Here is a 20,477-nt window from a genome sequence, read left to right as displayed (position 1 = left end):
GGCTTTTCCTCAGTGACGGGCCGGCCTCTCCCCAGTGACGGGCGGCTTTTCCTCAGTGACGGGCCGGCCTCTCCCCAGTGACGGGCCGGCCTCTCCCCAGTGACGGGCGGCTTTTCCTCAGTGACGGGCCGGCCTCTTCCCAGTGACGGGCGGCTTTTCCTCAGTGACGGGCCGGTCCCTCCCCTTCAGCACTGCAGGGCCTGCCTCTTCCCAGTGACGGGCCGGTCCCTCCCCTTCAGCACTGCAGCGCCGGCTTCCCTCAGTGACGGGCCGGCCTCTCCTCAGTGACGGGCCGGCCTCTCCCCAGTGACGGGCGGCTTTTCCTCAGTGACGGGCCGGTCCCGCCCCTTCAGCACTGCAGGGCCTGCCTCTCCCCAGTGACGGGCCGGTCCCTCCCCTTCAGCACTGCAGGGCCTGCCTCTCCCCAGTGACGGGCCGGTCCCTCCCCTTCAGCACTGCAGGGCCTGCCTCTCCCCAGTGACGGGCCGGTCCCTCCCCTTCAGCACTGAAGGGCCTGCCTCTCCCCAGTGACGGGCCGGCCGGCTTTTCCTCAGTGACGGGCCGGTCCCGCCCTTCAGCACTGCAGGGCCGGCTTTTCCTCAGTGACGGGCCGGCCTCTCCCCAGTGACGGGCCGGTCCCTCCCCTTCAGCACTGCAGGGCCGGTCAGACTGTCGTTAGTCCCAAGACTTCTATATAAGTAAGCCCGCCCATTGGAAGACATCAGCCAATCATCAATGAGAATGTCATTTCAGGGCGCTCTGGGCCAGCCCCTCCCGCTGTGCTGTGCTGTGACGTCACGTGGTCGATGACGCATAGCCCCGCCTGTCCCGGGCGTAATATAGGGCGGACAGACACACCTTCCAGCACAGAAGATGGCGGCGGCTTCCTCCGTAGTCATATAGACTCCTATGATCATAGGGGCCACCTCTGCCTTCGGGATCTGATCTGCCAGAAACAAATATGGCGGAGGAATGCGCGTCACGTGACATAGGCGGCAAGTTTGAATGCAACGAAGCACCGGAAGTGATCACAGAGAATCTGCGACTCCTAGAACGGGTGAGTGGCGAGGGGCGGACCGGGGCCTGCACACGGCATGACACCCATCCCCCTCCTCGTACACCATGTATAGCCCTATATGCCGTATATACTCTCCTGTACACTGTGTATACCCGCCTGCACACTATATACGCTCCTGTATACTGTTTACACCCCTCCGTACACTGTATATACCCTCCTGCACACTGTGTATACCCGCCTGCACACTATATACGCTCCTGTATACTGTTTACACCCCTCCGTACACTGTATATACCCTCCTGCACACTGTATACGCTCCTGTATACACTCCTCCGTACACTGTATATACGCTCCTGTACACTGTGTATACCCGCCTGCACACTATATACGCTCCTGTATACTGTTTACACCCCTCCGTACACTGTGTATACCCCTGTACACTGTATACGCTCCTGTATACACTCCTCCGTACACTGTATATACGCTCCTGTACACTGTGTATACCCGCCTGCACACTATATACGCTCCTGTATACTGTTTACACCCCTCCGTACACTGTGTATACCCCCGTACACTGTATACGCTCCTTTATACACTGTATATACCCGCCTGCACACTATATACGCTCCTGTATACTGTTTACACCCCTCCGTACACTGTATATACCCTCCTGTATATACGCTCCTGCATACTGTATACACTCCTCCGTACACTGTATATACCCTCCTGCACACTTTGTATACCCGCCTGCACACTATATACGCTCCTGTATACTGTTTACACCCCTCCGTACACTGTGTATACCCTCCTGTACACTGTGTATACCCTCCTGTACACTGTATACGCTCCTGTATACTCTCCTGTATACTGTATACACTCCTCCGTACACTGTATATACGCTCCTTTACACTGTATATATCATCCTGTATATACGCTCCTGTACACTGTATATATCATCCTGCACACTGTATATACGCTCCTCCATACTATATACATCCCTCCTGTACACTATATACCCTCTCACCCCTCGTACACTATATACACCTTCTGGAACACTGTATATACCACCTGTATACAACCCATGTATACTGTATATACCTCCCATACACGCTGTATACCCCTGTATGCCGTATATACCCTCATGTACACTGTATGCCGTATATACCCTCATGTACACTGTGTATACCCCATTACAGTGTGTATACCCTCCTGTATATAATCCATGTACACTGTACCTCCCATACACTATATACCCCCTTTATGCCGTGTATACCCTCCTGTATACAACCATGTACACTGTATATACCTCCCATACACTGTATATACCCTTATATGCTGTATATACACTCCTGTATACAACCCATGTACGCTGTATATATACCCCCTGTATGGCGTATATACCCTCCTGTATACAACCCATGTACACTGTATATACCTCCCATACACTGTATATACCCTTATATGCTGTATATACACTCCTGTATACAACCCATGTACACTGTATATACCTCCCATACACTGTATATACCCCTGTATGCCGCATGTACTCTCCTGTACAACGATGCTGAAGTTGGTTTCTTATTCAGCAATTTAGTATTTTCAGTTTTTTACAGGTTTAACACATCACAATAATAAGATACACTGCACTGATGCCCTAATATAAATATACTAAATCAGCTGCGAAAATTATAAAACTGGCATTAAAATGGGCACCGAAGTATGTTAGTGAAAGGGTTAAATGGCTTTGTTCCACTGATCTCACACCACATTTACATACCTAATGATGCCCCACATCAAATTCATGTCACTCCAGCCTGGCCCAGAGGGGTTCTAGGCATCAACTGGCATCAAAGTGGGCAAGCTTTCACAATTGCCCACTTTGATACCAGTTCTGATGCCCAGAACCCTCTGTTCTATTTGATTATTTGCACTTTAGTTTTTTTTTTTTTTTTTTTGTTCCATTATTTTCAAGAGTACCTGATATACTGGGAGAGAGACCCAGTGGTCTCTGTATTTTTTATCAGGAGATTGCTATTTTTTGCTGGCCACAATCAGTTATCTGTCCTGTTCTATCTAGAAAGTCGGGCCTCGCCTTTGCTAATCCATATTGCCTATCTGTGTATTGTGTTTTCTTACATCATCGTTGGCTTTATATGTTGGGGGCTTGCTATTCCTTTGGGAACTACCCTAAGGCAAGTTAGAAATGAGGAAACTTATCTGTGAAGTGTAATAAGTTTCTCCGGCTGTGACGAGACGTCTAGGTGTGTTTAGGAACGTTCCACGGCTACTTCTAGTGTGGTATGACAGGGGATTATGGTCAGCTCAGGTTCCAACTTCTTGTGTTTTTCTGCTGATGGGATTTTTGTGATTGTCCACGGTGACCAGATCATAACATGTCCCGTTCTGTATACTGATAGCGCGGTTCCGTTATGGGGCCGATCCTCAACCCCGGATCCTATGTGCTATTTGCTGCAGACCGATGGGACGTGTCCGGTGACTTTTCATAGCCGTTCCCCGCGACCCTTGCAGAGTTGGTGAACGACGTGAAGTCTATCTGCGCTAGGATTCTGTATCCCGACAGCGCCGGTCCTGTGGAAGCAGCTGCCTGCTTCTCCCAGCGAGTGTTGAACGCCTTGGCCTACCGAGCTGCTCGTGGCACGTCCGCTCCGCTCTGTGTCTGAAGCTGAACTCCCCTGTTCTGGTGTGTTGTGTGTTCTGAGCTGTTGCCCCCAGCCGCTGACACCGGCTGGTTCACTACTCTCACTAGGTCAACCTGCTCTTCCCACTGTGCTCCTAAAGGCTGCTTTACACACTGCGACATCGCTAGCGATAGCACCCGCCCTCGTCGTTTGTGTGTCACGGGCAAATCGCTGCCCGTGGCGAACAATATCGCCGGTACGCGTCACACGAACTTACCTTCCTAACGACGTCGCTGTGGCCGGCAAACAACCCCTTTATTAAGGGGGAGGTTTGTCCGGCGTCACAGCGACGTCACACAGCAGGCCACCAATAGAAGCGGAGGGGCGGAGAGCAGCCACATGAAAGTCACTCCCACCTCGTTGTCGGAGGACGCAGGAACGCTGTTGTTCATCGTTCCCGGGATGTCACACGTAGCGATCTGCTGCCTCAGAAACGACCAACAACCTGCATCCAGAACCAGCAACGATATTTTGAAAATGAACCAGTGGCGAATGGCAGCACTCCCACGCTTCAACATTTTACAGCAATCGCCACATTTTTGTTATGCATTAAACTAAAAGCATTTCTTCCCTGTATGGGAGGCACAGCATCTTGAACGTTGCAAACTGGTTAACTCTGTACTTTTTTTTTTTTTTTTTTCCTTTTTTTTTCCTCTAGCATTATCATCACATTCACACACAAGATATACATTCTGTACATGGCAATATTAACATTACTTTAGCAGAGCATATTTACATGTCATTTACATTTTCAGCAGAGCATTATCATACCTTCAGTAAGGGAAAACCCGTCATTAACGTATGACTTTGGAGTCCAGTGTGTCACCGGTCGGTGCACCACTTCGGCAGTTGTCCCGAAGGACCTAAAAGGTTGCAACAATTCTGGTAGGGTGCACAATGTGTGTAATTATTTACAGGTAAAGTTCCGACCACACAATGTCCAGCAGCATGGTTGTCCATTATTTTCAAACAATAAACATATTAAAACTCTACTGGGAGCGTGGGAGTTCCTGACCAGCCGGTCTTAGGTAACTTTCCCTTGGTGTTTTTGTGGCTTTGTGGCAATACCCCTCTTTGCAAGGCTCTCTAGGCACAACAGGTACCGGTTTTGGCTGCAACGACTGGTATGGGTGCTATTACTGCAACTGCCACGTCCGGACGACAGAGTCCCAAATCCAAAGCAAACCAGCCCCACACCCCTTTTTGCCGAGTGTAGATTACCCCATTACCAGGGTATAGGTCCCTTCCAGGATGACCACTAGGGAGAAGGGCTTCAACATCCCGCCGGGACACAAACCCTTTCCTCCCCAGTCCAGTGATGAACCCCCACCCCTTACTCAGGTCAAACTTGGTAACCGTACCTTTATGGATGGCCCGACGGCACTCCTCATCAGCGTCCACAAACATGGAGTCCTCTGTTAGGGCCGCGTAGGAGGCAGAATTGGCCCATTCCCAAACCAGTCCTGGGTGGGTGTCATCCGGTTGGAGCCTCAGCTCCAGATTCTCCACACGCTCCCGATTCAGTGCCAACAGGTCCCCCCTGTTACCGATGCTCGTGAAACGTGGCAGGCGGTCTAGTCTTCGCCAGCCTGTTCTGTGGCTACCTGGCAAGCAGTAGCTGGATCTGGGTCGCGGTCAGCAAACTGATCTTCCCCACTCTGGTCGTCGTTTCCCTGGGCTGCCGGGTTGGAAGCAGCAGGATCGTCGGTCACTGAGATATCAGCTACCGGGTCCTCTGTCACCTGGTTGGCATCAGCCTGGGCGTTGGCTGCTGGTTTGGAAGCAGCGGGGTCGTTGGCTACTGGGATGTTGGCGCCCGGGTATGCAGCCCTAGGTCATCGGCGGCCGGTTCCAGGGTTTGGTCACAGAGCTCCCGATCAAGGGCTGTAGCAGGCAGACAGGTCTTTGGTCCCTAGACGGCATCGCTTTCAGCAGGGGCAACAAGGTCAGTTATCACCCCTCTGCTTTGCTCTTCCTCCAGGTGTAGTGTCCTTGGTTTAGCGTAGGCCCGCATCACCGAGCCCATTCCTTGATAGTGTCCAGCTGCTGCTGTCTTAGCAGCTGAGTTAGGCGTAGCACCTCCACCTCCAGATCCTCCGATATCCAAATGCAAAGGTGCATGGGTTTGCCCCCTTGGCGGCCGGGTTCTGCCGTCCTGTAAGCTCCTCAGCGCATGAAGCTAAAGTGCGACTGTGACGACATGGACACCCAATGCCTTGCATGGGTTAAAGTTTCTTAAAATTCAGCCAGACGTATTGTTCTTCTGTGTGTTAACTCATGTTTTCTAAACTATAGTTTTGGACCAGACCCTTCGGAGCAATCATTGTAATGTAGTTGTGCATTGCTAATTTAATGTAAATTACCTTTTGTAGCCATTGTCTAGTCTGTGACTTGCAGTCTTCATGTAAATATCCTCAGTCTTTCTGTCCACATCATTTAAATGAACATTATCCATGCAGCTTGAAATTCATCCAATAAGAGAAGCAACCTTGTACAACCAATCCGATAAGGGCACAGTTTATCCTAAGGGAAGGTTATGGCTATAAAAGGGATTTCTTTAAGTCACCAGAGGTTGTTGGGTGTCGCATGATCCAGTCTTAGCTCTTAGGAGCTGGCTAGGTGATCAGGACCAGGATACCTTGTGGACTCGGTCTAGGGACTTTGGCTCTGACTAGAGGAATACTTGGCTACATGACTTCAAACCAAAGACTACTTAAGGAGGAAACCCAGGTTGGGACAATTTGGTCACCTGGTACAGACTTTGCAGACCTCAGCCAGCTTCCTAAATCTGGCGTTATTCCAGTCTCGGTGGGTGCCCGCCAAAAGCGGGGTGCTGCTGGATTGGAGTAAATAGCCCTGGAACCTCTGAGGCATGGACATTCTAAATCCCTGGTGAGCCAGTGGAAGGGGGAGACTCTGTTGCCTGTTACATTTGTGTGTTTTGCTGGTTATGTGTTATGTGCCGTTAATAATTTGGGGATCCAATAAAGTCTTAATATTGTGATTCCCTCACCCTGTGTTGTCTGATTAGTGTTCCGCCCACGGTTAAGGAGGTCGTGAGTTCAGTTGGGATGAGCCCTGAGCCACGCTATCTTTCTAAAGGCGGCCAGGCCAGCGGACAAGAGCACCCACTGAGCCCCGTGTCTCCACAGCGACCACCTCCTTGGAGCTCCAGGCTAGAGAAACTCCGGAACACTAATGACCTCCAAAAAAGTAGTCAAGTCGAGTTCATGCTGTGATCATTTTATTAATCAAAAAATTGATTCAATTGTATATTGCTGTATAAGGAAGTGTCCACAGAGGTCTTCGTTTCGTCCGGCAGGCCTTTGTCAACAGGGCTGTGGAGTTGGTAAGCCAAACCTTTGACTCCGACTCCTCAATTTCCCTTGCACTGACTCAGACTCAGACTCCCACATATAGTGCTTATAGTTAATGAAAAATTTATTGTAGTACAGTGTGAACATCAGACGTTTAATCATTTTTATAATACAATAATCAAGATATTTAGATAAAATATATTTACTGAAATACAACTTTAGAACACAAAACTGTAAATTGTAAATATGTAATACACTATGTAATATACAGTAGATTACATATATATCATGTGTGTGTAAAATATATTAAACATATTGTATTACATATTTACAATTTATTACAGTTTGTGTTCTAAAGTTGTATTCCAATAAATATATTTTATCTAAATGTCTTGATTATTGTATCATAAAAATGATGTCTGATGTTCACATTGCACTACAATACATTTTTCACTTAAATATAAGCATTATACTAATTGTTTATTATTATTATTATTATTATTATTATAGCGCCATTTATTCCATGGCGCTTTACAAGTGAAAGAGGATATACGTACAACAATCATTAACAGTACAAAACAGACTGGTATAGGAGGAGAGAGGACCCTGCCCGCGAGGGCTCACAGTCTACAGGAGGAGAGAGGACCCTGCCCGCGAGGGCTCACAGTCTACAGGAGGAGAGAGGACCCTGCCCGCGAGGGCTCACAGTCTACAGGAGGAGAGAGGACCCTGCCCGCGAGGGCTCAGTCTACAGCAGACCTGGGCAAGGGGCGGCCCGCGGGCCACATCCGGCCCGCCTGCTCTCTGTGACCGGCCCGCCCGTCTTCAGCCGGTGCAGTGGAGCCGGGCTGCAGCGTGCCGAGCAGGAAGAGATCCTGTGCAGGTCCGCACTCCGCACAGTCAGTGCAGGCAGCGGAACGCAGGAGTCTTTCCTCTGTTCCCTGCCGGCACTAATTGTCAGTGACACACGCGCGCTCTGACGTTGTCAGTACTGCGCTGCGTGTGTCATTTCAAAAGTTCCCGCCGGGCAGGAGAAAGAAGCAGCACAGCAGACGGAGTAATTCATCTTGCAGGACCTGCGATGATGTCACGCCCATGTGACTGTGTGGGAGGAGACACAGGATGCCGGGCAGAAAGCAAAGATACTGAATCCTGAAGGAGATGTGGACACATGATGACTGGTAATAAGAAAAGAGGGGACATGAGGGGGAGGGGGGCTACAGAGTGAGTGCATATGAGGGAAGATGGAGTTGCAGGGTGAGTGCATATGAGGGAAGATGGAGTTGCAGGGTGAGTGGCATATGAGAGCTGCAGACTGACAGAAGGATGTGAAGGGGTGCAGAGTGTTTGAGAAGGGTAAGTTGGGGTACAGGCAGGGTGAGATATGTGGGCATGGTGTGTGACATATGGGGGTGTAGTGTGTGTGATATGGGGGTGCAGGCTAGTGGTGTAGTATATGGGGGTATAGTGATGTAGTATATTACAGGTGTGCTATATGGAGGTGTAGTATATTACAGGTGTACTATATGGAGGTGTAGTATATTACAGGTGTACTATATGGAGGTGCAGTATATTACAGGTGTACTATATGGAGGTGTAGTATATTACAGGTGTACTATATGGAGGTGTAGTATATTACAGGTGTACTATATGGAGGTGTAGTATATTACAGGTGTACTATATGGAGGCGTAGTATATTACAGGTGTGCTATATGGAGGTGTAGTATATTACAGGTGCTATATGGAGGTGTAGTATATTACAGGTGCTATATGGAGAGATGGGGAGCCAGCACGATCTGAAATTGGCATGCATAATATAAAAAGTGAAAATTCACAGATTTATTCCAACTGTACTACAATAAAAAAAATGAGATTTTTAGCAAATAATTGATCAATTTTTTGAGCCACCCCTGCCAACGTCACGGCAAATCTCAATAGGGGGGTCCTACTCTACATTCTGTATTTCATGTGCCATGCGGCCTCCTAGATAAAGTTAAAAGCAGAACCATAATAGAGCACACATACCTGTAACCTGTATATAACCGCTTCTATGTTGCAAAAAAGGCACTTGTGGATAGAGACCAGCCCAGGTCCCAGCATGTGGAGCAAGCTCTGCACCATACCAGGACTATATCAGAACTGATCCTCCCAGTGCCAGAGAGCAACCATTGATAAAGGCGGACCAGATCCAAGATGGTGCTTAATTAGCATTGCCTGTGGAAAGGGGTGAGGTAACTGAATCTGAACAGCTACCAACAGGAGGAATACATAGCAAACCAAAATCAGGCGTGCATGGCATGGTGGTGACCGGCCACCAGAATTTGTAGCATAACTACGACCAAACCCCTTTCCACAGGCAATGCTAATTAAGCACCATTCTTGGATCTGGTCCGCCTTTATCAATGGTTGCTGTTTGACACTGGGAGGATCAGTTCTGATATAGTCCTGGTATGTGTAGGGCTTGCTCCACATGCTGGGACCTGGGCTGGTCTCTATCCACAAGTGCCTTTTTTGCAACATGGAAGCGGCTATATACAGGTTGCAGGTATGTGTGCTCCATTATGGTTCTGCTTTTAACTTTATCTAGGAGGCCGCATGGCACATGAAATACAGAATGTAGAGTAGGACCCCCTATTGAGATTTGCCGTGACGTTGGCAGGGGTGGCTCAAAAAATTGATCAATTATTTGCTAAAAATCTCATTTTTTTTATTATAGTACAGTTGGAATAAATTTGTGAATTTTCACTTTTTATATGATGCATGCCAATTTCAGATCGTGCTGGTTCCCTTTTTTTTCTCTATATGGAGGTGTAGTATATTACAGGTGTACTATATGGAGGTGTAGTATATTACAGGTGTAGTATATGGGGTGTAGTGATGTAGTATATTACAGGTGTAGTATATGGGGTGTAGTGATGTATATTACAGGTGTATATAGGGGTGTAGTGATGTAGTATATTAAAGGTGTACTATATGGAGTTGTAGTATATTACAGGTGTGCTATATAGTGATGTAGTATATTACAGGTGTGCTATATGGAGGTGTACTATATTACAGGTGTAGTATATAGGGGTGTAATGATGTAGTATATCGGAGGTGTATTATATAGTGGTGTAGTATAATACAGGTGTATATGGGGGTGTAGTATATGGAGGGAGTGTAGTATAATACAGGTGTAGTATATAGGGGTGTAGTGGTGTAGTTTATTACAGGTGTAGTATATGGAGGGGGTGTAGTGATGTAGTATATTGGGTAGAACTGAGGTAATTATATTAGTCCGGCCCTCTAAACCAATCCCAATTTCTCATGCGGCCCCATGGGAAAATTAATTGCCCACCCCTGGTCTACAGGGAATGGGTGATGGTACAATAGGTGAGGACAGAGCTGGTTGCGCAGTGGTCTACTGGACTGAGGGCTATTGTAGGTTGTAGGCTTGTTGGAAGAGGTGGGTCTTTGGGTTCCTCTTGAAGCTTTCCACGGTAGGGGAGAGTCTGATTTGCTGAGGTAGAGCGTTCCAGAGTATGGGGGATGCACGGGAGAAATCTTGTACGCAATTGTGGGAAGAGGAGATAAGCGAGGAGCAGAGAAGGAGATCTTGTGAGGCTCTGAGGTTGCGTGCAGGTAGGTACCGGGAGACAGATGTAGGGAGGAGACAGGTTGTGCATGGCTTTGTAAGTCATGGTTAGTGTTTTGAACTGGAGTCGTTGGGTGATGGGAAGCCAGTGAAGGGATTGGCAGAGTGGCGAGGCTGGGGAGTAGCGAGGGGAGAGGTGGATTAAGCGGGCCGCAAAGTTTAGGATAGATTGGAGGGGTGCACGAGTGTTGGCAGGGAGGCCAGAGAGCAGGAGGTTGCAGTAGTCGAGGCGGGAGATGATGAGGGCATGCACTAATGTTTTTGCTGATTCTTGGTTAAGGAAAGCACGGATCCGGGAGATGTTTTTGAGTTGTAATCGGCATGAGTTGAAGAAGGCTTAGATGTGTGGCTTGAAGGATAGAGCAGAGTCGAGTCACTCCAAGGCAACGAGCTTGTGAGACTGGGGAGAGTAAGCAACCATCGAGTTTGATGGAAAGGCTTGTTGGAGGAGGAAAGACAATGAGCTCTGTTTTTTTCCATGTTAAGTTTTAGGAATCGCGCAGAGAAGAAGGATGAAATAGCACATTGTGAAATTTTGGTTAGTAGAGATGTAATGTCAGGTCCAGAGAGGTAGATCTGTGTGTCATCGGCATAGAGATGATACTGGAAGCCGTGGGACTCTATGAGCTGTCCCAGGCTGAAGGTGTAGATTGAGAACAGCAGGGGTCCAAGAACTGAGCCTCGGGGGACACCGACAGATAGGGGACGAGATGAGAAAGTGGTGTGAGAATGGGAGGCGCTGAAAGTTTGGTCGGTTAGGTATGAGGAGATCCAAGATAGGGCCAAGTCTGTGATGCCCAGAGATGAGAGAATCTGTAGTAGGAGGGAATGGTCTACTGTGTCAAAGGCAGAGGACAGGTCCAGTAGGAGGAGGATAGAGTAGTGTCGCTTGGCTTTGGCGGTTAGTAGGTCATTAGTGACTTTAGTTAGGGCAGTTTCAGTGGAATGATGCGGTCGGAAGCCAGATTGTAGCTGGTCAGAGGGAGCAGGAGGAGAGGTATGAGGACAGGTCAAGATGGACATGCTGTTCTAGTAGTTTTCAGGCATAGGTGAGAAGGGAAATGGGGCGATAGTTTGACAGAGGATGGGTCAAGGGATGGCTTTTTGAGGATGGGTGTAATAGAGGCATGTTTAAAGCATGAAGGGAATACACCAGTTGTTAGTGATAGGTGGAAAAGATGGGTTAGGGCTGGGATGAGGACTGCGGTGATGTTGGTGATAAGGTGCGATGGGAGCGGGTCCAGTGCACAGGTTGTTAGATGTGATCTTGAGAGTAGAGTGGAAATATTGTTTTCTGTCATGGTGGAGATGCTGGATTTGGAGGAAGAGGGATGAGTAGCTATGATGAGGGGTTGTGGTGATTGTGGGCCAAAGCTTGCTCTGATGTTGTCAATCTTCTGCTTGAAGAAAGAGGCCAAAGTCTTCAGCTGAGAGGAGAGGAGAGGGAGTTGGTGCTGGTGGACGGAGGAGAGAATTAAAAGTGTTGAATAGCTGTTTAGGGTTGTGAGAGAGAGAGGATATGAGGGATGAGAAGTGGGTTTGTTTTGCAGCAGTGAGTGTGGACTGGAAAGTGGTCAGGGACTCTTTATATGCAATGAAGTGGTCAGTGGAATGAGACTTCTTCCATCTGCCCTCAGCAATTCTGGAAGCCCGTCTTAGTTCTTTAGTCTGACTCGTGTGCCAGGGTTGCCTGTTGATTGTGCGGGTTTTGGTGTGTGTGAGGGGGGGGGGGGACGGCTGATTCGAGAGCTGCAGAGATTGTAGTGTTGTATAAAGTTGCAGCAGCATCTGCATCGTGTAAAAATGCAATATCCGTGAGAGGGAGAAGGGACTGAGAAAGGGCGTGTAAATCAATGTGTTTGATATTTCTGCGAGGGTGTGAAAGTTTGTGGAGGGGGGGTTGCGTACTTGGAGAAGAGAGGGAAGAGAATGTGAGTAGGTTGTGGTCAGGCAGGGGGAGAGGTGAGTTAGAGAGGTTAGATAGGGAACAGAGGCGAGTGAAGATGAGGTCCAGCGTGTGGCCATCTTTGTGAGGAGCTGCAGAAGACCATTGGGTGAGGCCGAAGGAGGAAGCGAGTGTTAGAAGTTTGGAGACAGATGATTGGGAAGTGTCAATGGGGATATTGAAATCACCCATGATGACGGTGGAGATGTCAGTGGAAAGGAAATGTAGTAGCCAGGTGGTGAAATGGTCAAAAAAAGCAGTGGCTGGCCCTGGAGGGCGGTAAATGACAGCCAGTTGAAGGTTGGAGGGGGCATAGATGCGTACGGAGTGCACCTCAAAAGAGGGAAGAGTAACAGAGGGTTGTAGTGGAATTGGTGTAAAGGAGCATTGGTCGGACAGGAGCAAACCAACTCCTCCACCATGCTTGTTGCTGGGGCAGGGGGTGTGAGAGAGTTGGAGATCGCCATAAGAAAGTGCAGCAGGAGAGGCAGTGTCAGAGGGGGTGACCCAGGAGAGGCAGTGTCAGAGGGGGTGACCCAGGAGAGGCAGTGTCAGAGGGGATGAGCCGTGAGAGGCAGTGTCAGAGGGGATGAGCCAGGTTTCAGTGATGGCGAGGAAGGAAAGTTTATTAGTGATGAAAAGATCATGAATGTAGGATAGTTTCTTGCAGACAGAGCGTGCGTTCCATAGAGCTCCTGTTAGTGGGACTGGGGGAGTGGGGGCTGGGTGGATGTGTATGAGGCTTGAGAGGGTGCGGAAATTTGTGTTAGGTTGTGGATGAGGGTTTGAAGTAACAATAGGGATGTGGTGAGGAGGACCAGGATTAGGAGAGATATCCCCAGCAGTGAGGAGAAGCAGCGAGAGTGTTAGTAGGTGGGAGCAGGAGAGGCCATGAGGTGGCCACGTGTCTGGAGACACTGGGTGCAATGTGCAGTGGAAGGAGAGATGGGTGGGGAGGATGGAGGGAGAGATGGGTGGGGAGGATGGAGGGAGAGATGAAAAGTTCATTACTAGGTGTAGAGATCAGTAGGGGCAGTAGAAAGTGAAGTATTATAGAGGTGAAAGTTAAGAGACACACGAACATTGTTTACTGTGACTATGTATCCAGTTACCTTCCGGTCACTTCTGGCCTAATTCAATGCATCATACTTATATGGTGCATACTTATATGGTGCATACTTATATGGTGCATACTTATATGGTGCATACTTGTCATGGTGCAGACAGTCTTGTGCAGACTTTGAGTTGCCCCAGTATATACACATACAAGTGCAATCAGCTGTGAAGGGGTGGGGTGCCACAAGAACCCCTTGATCACTCAATCAAATTGCCAGATGCAGCTTCACATAGGCAAAATAAACAAAGGTCATAAAAGGAAGGTGGGGGAAAAAGGGGGGGAGAGGTCAGTGAGATGCTGGAGCATGCCAGGGAGATATTGAAGCAAAGAGGGAACAGGTCACATATATTGGGAAAGTAGGATGGATGATATACCATACCATTTAGTATGTTTTCGTTGAAAACTTTTTTTTTTTTGCCACTTAGTGTATTACATAGTGTTATCTATATGTAAGTGGCAAAAAACAGTTTTCAACAAAAACCTAGTAAATAACATTTGCACAGTCTATGAATTTGTTGTAAGAAAAAGAATTGCCTCCATCAGATCCTCCTTCGCAGATGACCTCAAATCTGACCTAATTATTTTAAGGCTGGAGAACAACCTCTCTACAGTAACTTGGGTTGGAGGCAAAGCCGTAACCACATGGGCAACATCTCTAACAATTTCCGGGTATAAAGGAATTGCCTCATGCACACTCAGTTTTGATGAACGGTTGAAATTTTCTATTTCTTTGAGAGCAAGTGAAACATTTTACTGAAATCTGGTCAATCTGCTGCTATAGGAGACGGAGTGAAATCTTTTTCCTTTCAGCAACGCTTTGCCTGCTCTGTCATCCAAATACTTGTCAAAGTTAAACTCCTCATCTGTTGAGGATGAAGATATGGCAGCAGTAGCACTGTCAGGCCCCAAGTCCTCTTGCGCCTGGCAGTCCTGTAGCCGCTCATCCTAACTGCTACCTCACTCAAAGCTTCTTTTCCTTTAGTAAGCTGTTGATCATCAAGCAGTATACGATGACTTGCGTCCACATGAACAGCTGCCAGAAGATTTTTTTTTTTTTTTTTTTTTCTTTTTCCAATAGCTGTGTCTCTCTCTCCGTTTCTTCAAAGCAGAAATGCCATCTGCGATTAAACCTCCTCTTTGGGACAGGTAAAATAGCAAGTTCTTCCACTCCCTTATGAAAATGCCAGGAGTTAAATCCTCAGCTTGTAATTTTTTAGTCACAGTAAATGGGTGATTAAGCAATTCCTTCAATTCAGCCACCTGTGTCCATTGACCTTCATTTAAGGTTACTTGGGGGTTCACCATATCTATAAGAAATTATTTTAGTTCAAGCAATCGCTTAGTCATTAAATAAGTGCTGCCTCACCGAGTGGCTTGATCGACAATTGCCCCTTTCCCAGCACGTCTCTTCAAGATGAAATCAATTTTAGGGGTTCTGGTGGCAATAACCAATTTCGATATTTCATTGGGATAATAAACCAACATTCATTGATAATTTGGATTCTAAGAGGACCCTCGCTAATTCTCTCCACTACCTAGCAATGGAGATATAACTGATGTTACACACACCCTAAATGTGAATTGGTGCCCCCATTCCTCGGCGGCTGTCCCTTGGTATCTATCCCTATATCTCCCTCCTTATTAATCAGGATAAATAGGGTAATAATATGATACCAGAAAAAGTACTTATCTCAGATGTTTTCAAGAGAACACCTCCATTCTACTCATTCTCTCCAATATTCAATAGTTCCCAGGCTCTCCATAGTCCTTATCCAAATCAGTAACACATATCAAAAGTCTCGACGCGTTTCTCCCTACTTATACATAGGGTTCATCAGGAGACAGTTACGGCTCAGTCGCCTGTGGAACAGATAACTTAAGAACCCAATTCACAGAGAAAAATAGTGTAACCAACGTCATATATTAAAGTCCATACATACCACAACAAAATTTCAGCTGCACATGTAGCAGCACAAGCCTCTCTGGGATGAGGCCTATGATAAACAGTGAGCACCTTCATTCATCCCACTTATATACCCTTTCTAATGTGCTCATCATTCACCTGTGTAAGTAACGCCCTGTTACCATGGGCACCACCGTTTGTTTATACTGGCGCCCAATCAATGTTCGTATACCAGGAAGTCAGTCCAGTGAGCAGTCACGTGATCATATTGGCTCCGCCCCCCACCTTCCCTGCGTTATTAAATGTAATACAGAATCATAACTAAAGCGTTAGAACGGTCTAACGATCCAAGGGGATAGATCACATCAATCTCGTGTAATCATATAATTATCATTAGTATTATATACGCATGGCAGAACAGAGCGCACTGTGCGCTCCCTCTTCTCAGGGCGTCACGTGAATTCTCTGGTTCCGCCCCTTTGTCCGATCACGTGACCCGTTACGTTTTCTCCTCAGGAGCCCGGCATCATGCGTTCCACCTCATGCAAAGTAGTTTAGAAATAAACAGGAAATCGTAACGGAGTGCATTCATGTTTCACTGGCGCCAGGTTTATACACCTCCCATATGGTGCACCCTCTACTGCAAAAAGATATTAAAAACACAGGAAAGGGATCTTTGGAGGCTATAATTCTTAAATTGAGATGGATTATAAAAATTTACCATGGATAATTATATTGTATTCGTCGACATCATCATATTAGGTAGATTTTATCTCATATCACACTATATGAATTAAGGGTTCAAAAAATAAATATCAATAAGTAGAATTCTCATAGCTCAATATAATGCAAATGGGGGTGATCTCATTTATCTCCCCATTTTTTTGGGCCCGTCCCTTCACGGGACTATAAGCCAGGCGGACATAGACTAAATTCCTTACCCCGAAGAAAAAGTTTTTCTGAGTGAGTCTGGACGTATCTACAAAAAACATCCGTAAATCAATTGTCCATTTAATCCTTTAGGCTGTACACAGTCAAAGTGGTAGATCCACTTGCACTCCCTTTGCAGGAGCAGCTTGTTCCAGTTGCCCTTTCTGGCAGGTTCTGGAACTACCTCATTAACTTTAAATCTTATGGACCTTGTGTCTCCCGCATGAATTTGTCGGATGTGCCTAGATACAGAAGTGTCTCTACTATTTCGCACATCCCCCAGGTGTTCGCCTATCAGTTTTCTCAGTTCTCTCTTCGTTTTGCCAGCGTAGTCTAGGGGGCACGTGCGTGTCGCCACGTACTACAATTGGCAAAATCTCGGATTTCATAGCCTTTGTAGAGGCAGACGTCACCTGTTTACGTGGGGAGTTCCAGTTACAAAATTTACAGTGCCCACATCTGTAAACTCCATTGATTTTTCTCTCCAGCCAAGTCCCTTCATGTCTTGGTGCCTGATAAAAGCTGTGTACAAGTCTATCCTTTTAGTGATTTCCCTTTCCTGAAGGTGATATTCGGACGTATTCCAATAAACTCTCTCAGGTTCGGGTCAGCTCTTTAAAATGCCCCAGTGTTTTTGTAAGATCGTATACACTTCACGATTAAGCGTAAGTCCCAATTATCCATGTGATGTGTTCCGTCTCATCCTTATTCCTCAATCTCAAAAGATCTTCCCTATCTTGGACTACCGCGTTTTTTAGGGTATCTGCCGGGTAACCTCTGTTTACAAATCTACGCAGAGCTCCCCTGCCTGTTTATGAAAGGTATGGCTATCTGAACAGTTCCGTTTTAACCTTAGATACTGTCCTCTTGGTATTCCCTTCTTCAAGGGATCAGGGTGATGACTTGTCCAATGTAAAAAGCTATTGGTTGCTGTACTCTTCCTATGCAACCGAGTCAGTTTGCCCCTCGGCCTCCCTCATTAGTAGTACATCCAAGAAAGCCACTTTCTCCATCCCAACCTCACACGTAAAGGACAAACCAATACTATTCATGTTTAGATCTTTAAGAAAGTCATAAAAAGAGCTGACTGTCCCGGTCCATAGGACCAGGATGTAGTCTATATAACGACCCCAAAAGGTTATGTGCTCCACCCACTTTGAGCGTGCTTCATGGAATACCAGGGTGTCTTCCCACCAGGAACAAATTTGCGTACGACGGGGCGCAGGAGCACCCCATCGCAGTGCCCCTGAGCTAGTGGTAATGCTTTTGATTTGAAGACAAAGAAATTATGAGTTAGTATGTATTCCATTAACTTTATTGTAAACCTATTATATTTCTCAAAGGCCCACCGCACGACCATTAGATAAGTATTATAAAGTGTTTATAATGTTCTCACAGCGGCCTGGGCTCTTATATACAGCATGTTAGAATACTGTTTATAAGAGCCCGGTGGTGGTGGCTGCAGCTTATACGCCAAAAAAGTGGTGACAGGTTCCCTCTAAACTTTCAATAAACTGCATAAATCATTAGTCCAGTGTACTGCGCGTCCCCTCTGTATGGCGCGCGTCCCCTCTGTATGGCGCGCGTCCCCTCTGTATGGCGCGCGTCCCCTCTGTATGCCTGGTGCTGGTTTGTTTTTTCTTTGAGCTCATGTACTTTTGGGAGGATAGCTTCTATACAATATACAGGGAAAATACAGCAGCAGGATTGCTGAGGACTTATATGAGGACTTGTATAGAAGCTATTATCTGTTATCAGTTTCTTTGCTTCCTCCTCTCTTTATAGACTGAAGCATCTGATGGGAAACATTTAAGCTGGTGTCACACATAACGACGACAACGACGTCGCTGCTACGTCACCATTTTCTGTGACGTTGCAGCGACGTCCCGTCGCTGTCGCTGTGTGTGACATCCAGCAACGACCTGGCCCCTGCTGTGAGGTCGCCGGTCGTTGCTGAATGTCCAGCTTCATTTTTTGGTCATCACTCTCCCGCTGTGACACACACATCGCTGTGTGTGACAGCGAGAGAGCGACGAAATGAAGCGATCAGGAGCCGGCACCGGCAGCTGCGGTAAGCTGTAACCAGCGTAAACATCGGGTAACCAAGGGAAGACCTTTCCCTGGTTACCCGATGTTTACGCTGGTTACCAGCCTCCGCTCTTGCTGCCAGTGCCGGCTCCTGCACTGTGACATGTGGCTGCAGTACGCATCGGGTAATTAACCCGATGTATACTGTAGCAAGGAGCCAGCGCTAAGCAGTGCGTGCGGCTCCCTGCTCTCTGCACTGTGACATGTAGCTGCAGCACACATCGGGTTAATTAACCCGATGTGTACTGTACCTAGGAGAGCAAGGAGCCAGCGCTAAGCGCGGCTCCCTGCTCTCTGCACATGTAGAACAGCGACGTTATGATCGCTGCTTCTGCTGTGTTTGACAGCTAAGCAGCGATCATAACAGCGACTTACAAGGTCGCTGTTACGTCACCGAAAATGGTGACGTAACAGCGACGTCGTTGTCGCTGTCGCTTAGTGTGACACCAGCTAGTGATTGGAAATTCACAGTAAAGCTATCTAATGACAGATTTTTACAAACTTCGGAAAAGAAGCAAAGAGAGGGCACAGCTAACCTCTGGGATCCCCCCCGGCACAGAACATTACATGTAAAGAACAAGGAAAAGAGCCAAATGAGGGATCGACCAGGCACAGTATGGGAAAAAAAGTAACAAGCGATTTTTTTATTGGTGTTTGCACAAAACACAAACCAGACATGAAGTATCAAAAGAGCCTTAAACAGTGAACACATACAATTAAAAACATTTAAACACTCTCGTCCTTGTACGGAGCTAATATCCTTAAAGTTTTGGGGAAGATAGAGGCGGATCGCCTGAATTGGAATAAGCTGCCAATATCCTGGTTAGGCAGGATAAATGCCATAAAGATGGATATTCTGCCTCGCCTGTTATATTTTTTCCAGGCAATTCCCATACCCTTGCCAGCTTCCCTTTTTTCACGATTAAAAACGGCCATAACCAGATTCGTCTAGGCACACAGACGCCCTCGGGTGGCCTATAGAGTCCTGAACAAGCCTAGACTTGAGGGGGGAGCAGTCCTTCCAGACCTCAAAAAATATCACTTTGCTTCATTGGGAACATGCCTTCTGGATCTCTACCATAACAAAACCTCTAAGCGCTGGGTGGAGGTGGAGATATCTCAGACAGACTGCACCCCTCTCATAGCGTTGTGTTCGCCAGCCCCTTCGCACCCATGCACTCAGGCCAGGCCGTTACTCGTAAAGAGCTTGTCCTCATTTCTCAGGAGTTCGACCACACTCCTGGGCATTTCCACTATACCTGGACCACTGACACCTTTACATAATAATTCTCTACTCCCGACAGATTTAACAGGCAACATATTTCTTCACCTGTCCATAGGCATGGTGCCCATAATGAGGGATCTAGTGTCCAATATGGGTATGAGGCCCCTTCTTTCTTTCCTGACAACCGCACTCCCGCAGGAGCTTGGTTTGGTTATGAGCAATAGGGAGTTAATAAAGCTCTTCATTCACCACAAACTAACTTTTATAGGCCCTTGACGCCCTTTGAGTCTCTGTGTCTGGGCGGAGACCTCTGGAACACACCATTGCCCTGCTATTCAAAATGTTCCAGATTGAGTTGTCTGGACGGGAGGATGATGCCCCTTTCTTCTTGAAATGGGAGGTGGATTTGGGGAGACCCCCCTCACGTGTGAGGAACGCTCAAAAATATTACTCTCTACCCACAAGTCATCTCTGGATGTAGCGTCACAGGAACGGGGCTACAAAATAGTTTCTAGGTGGTATCACTGCCCCTCCAGAATCCATTCCATGTTCCCATCTGTCTCTGAAGAATGCTGGAGATGCTCAAACGATAGGGGCTCAT

At 47.3% G+C, this 20,477-nt stretch overlaps 1 protein-coding gene across 1 annotated transcript in view; it reads left to right on the top strand.

Annotated features, from left to right (window-relative positions):
- The first annotated feature begins 801 nt into the window (after positions 1–801).
- HASPIN (histone H3 associated protein kinase) overlaps positions 802–20,477 on the top strand; it is a 43,412-nt gene continuing 23,736 nt past the window's right edge. The window contains exon 1 of the mRNA XM_075315937.1: positions 802–1,057. Coding sequence (XP_075172052.1) covers positions 1,006–1,057 — 52 coding nt within the window. The 5' untranslated portion in view covers positions 802–1,005. The remainder of the gene's footprint in view (positions 1,058–20,477) is intronic.

Source organism: Anomaloglossus baeobatrachus, chromosome 6 (assembly GCF_048569485.1).
Source record: "Anomaloglossus baeobatrachus isolate aAnoBae1 chromosome 6, aAnoBae1.hap1, whole genome shotgun sequence".
Classification (NCBI taxonomy): domain Eukaryota; kingdom Metazoa; phylum Chordata; class Amphibia; order Anura; family Aromobatidae; genus Anomaloglossus; species Anomaloglossus baeobatrachus.
Note: the sequence above shows the minus strand (reverse complement) of the source record. Positions and strands in the feature narration are given on the sequence as shown.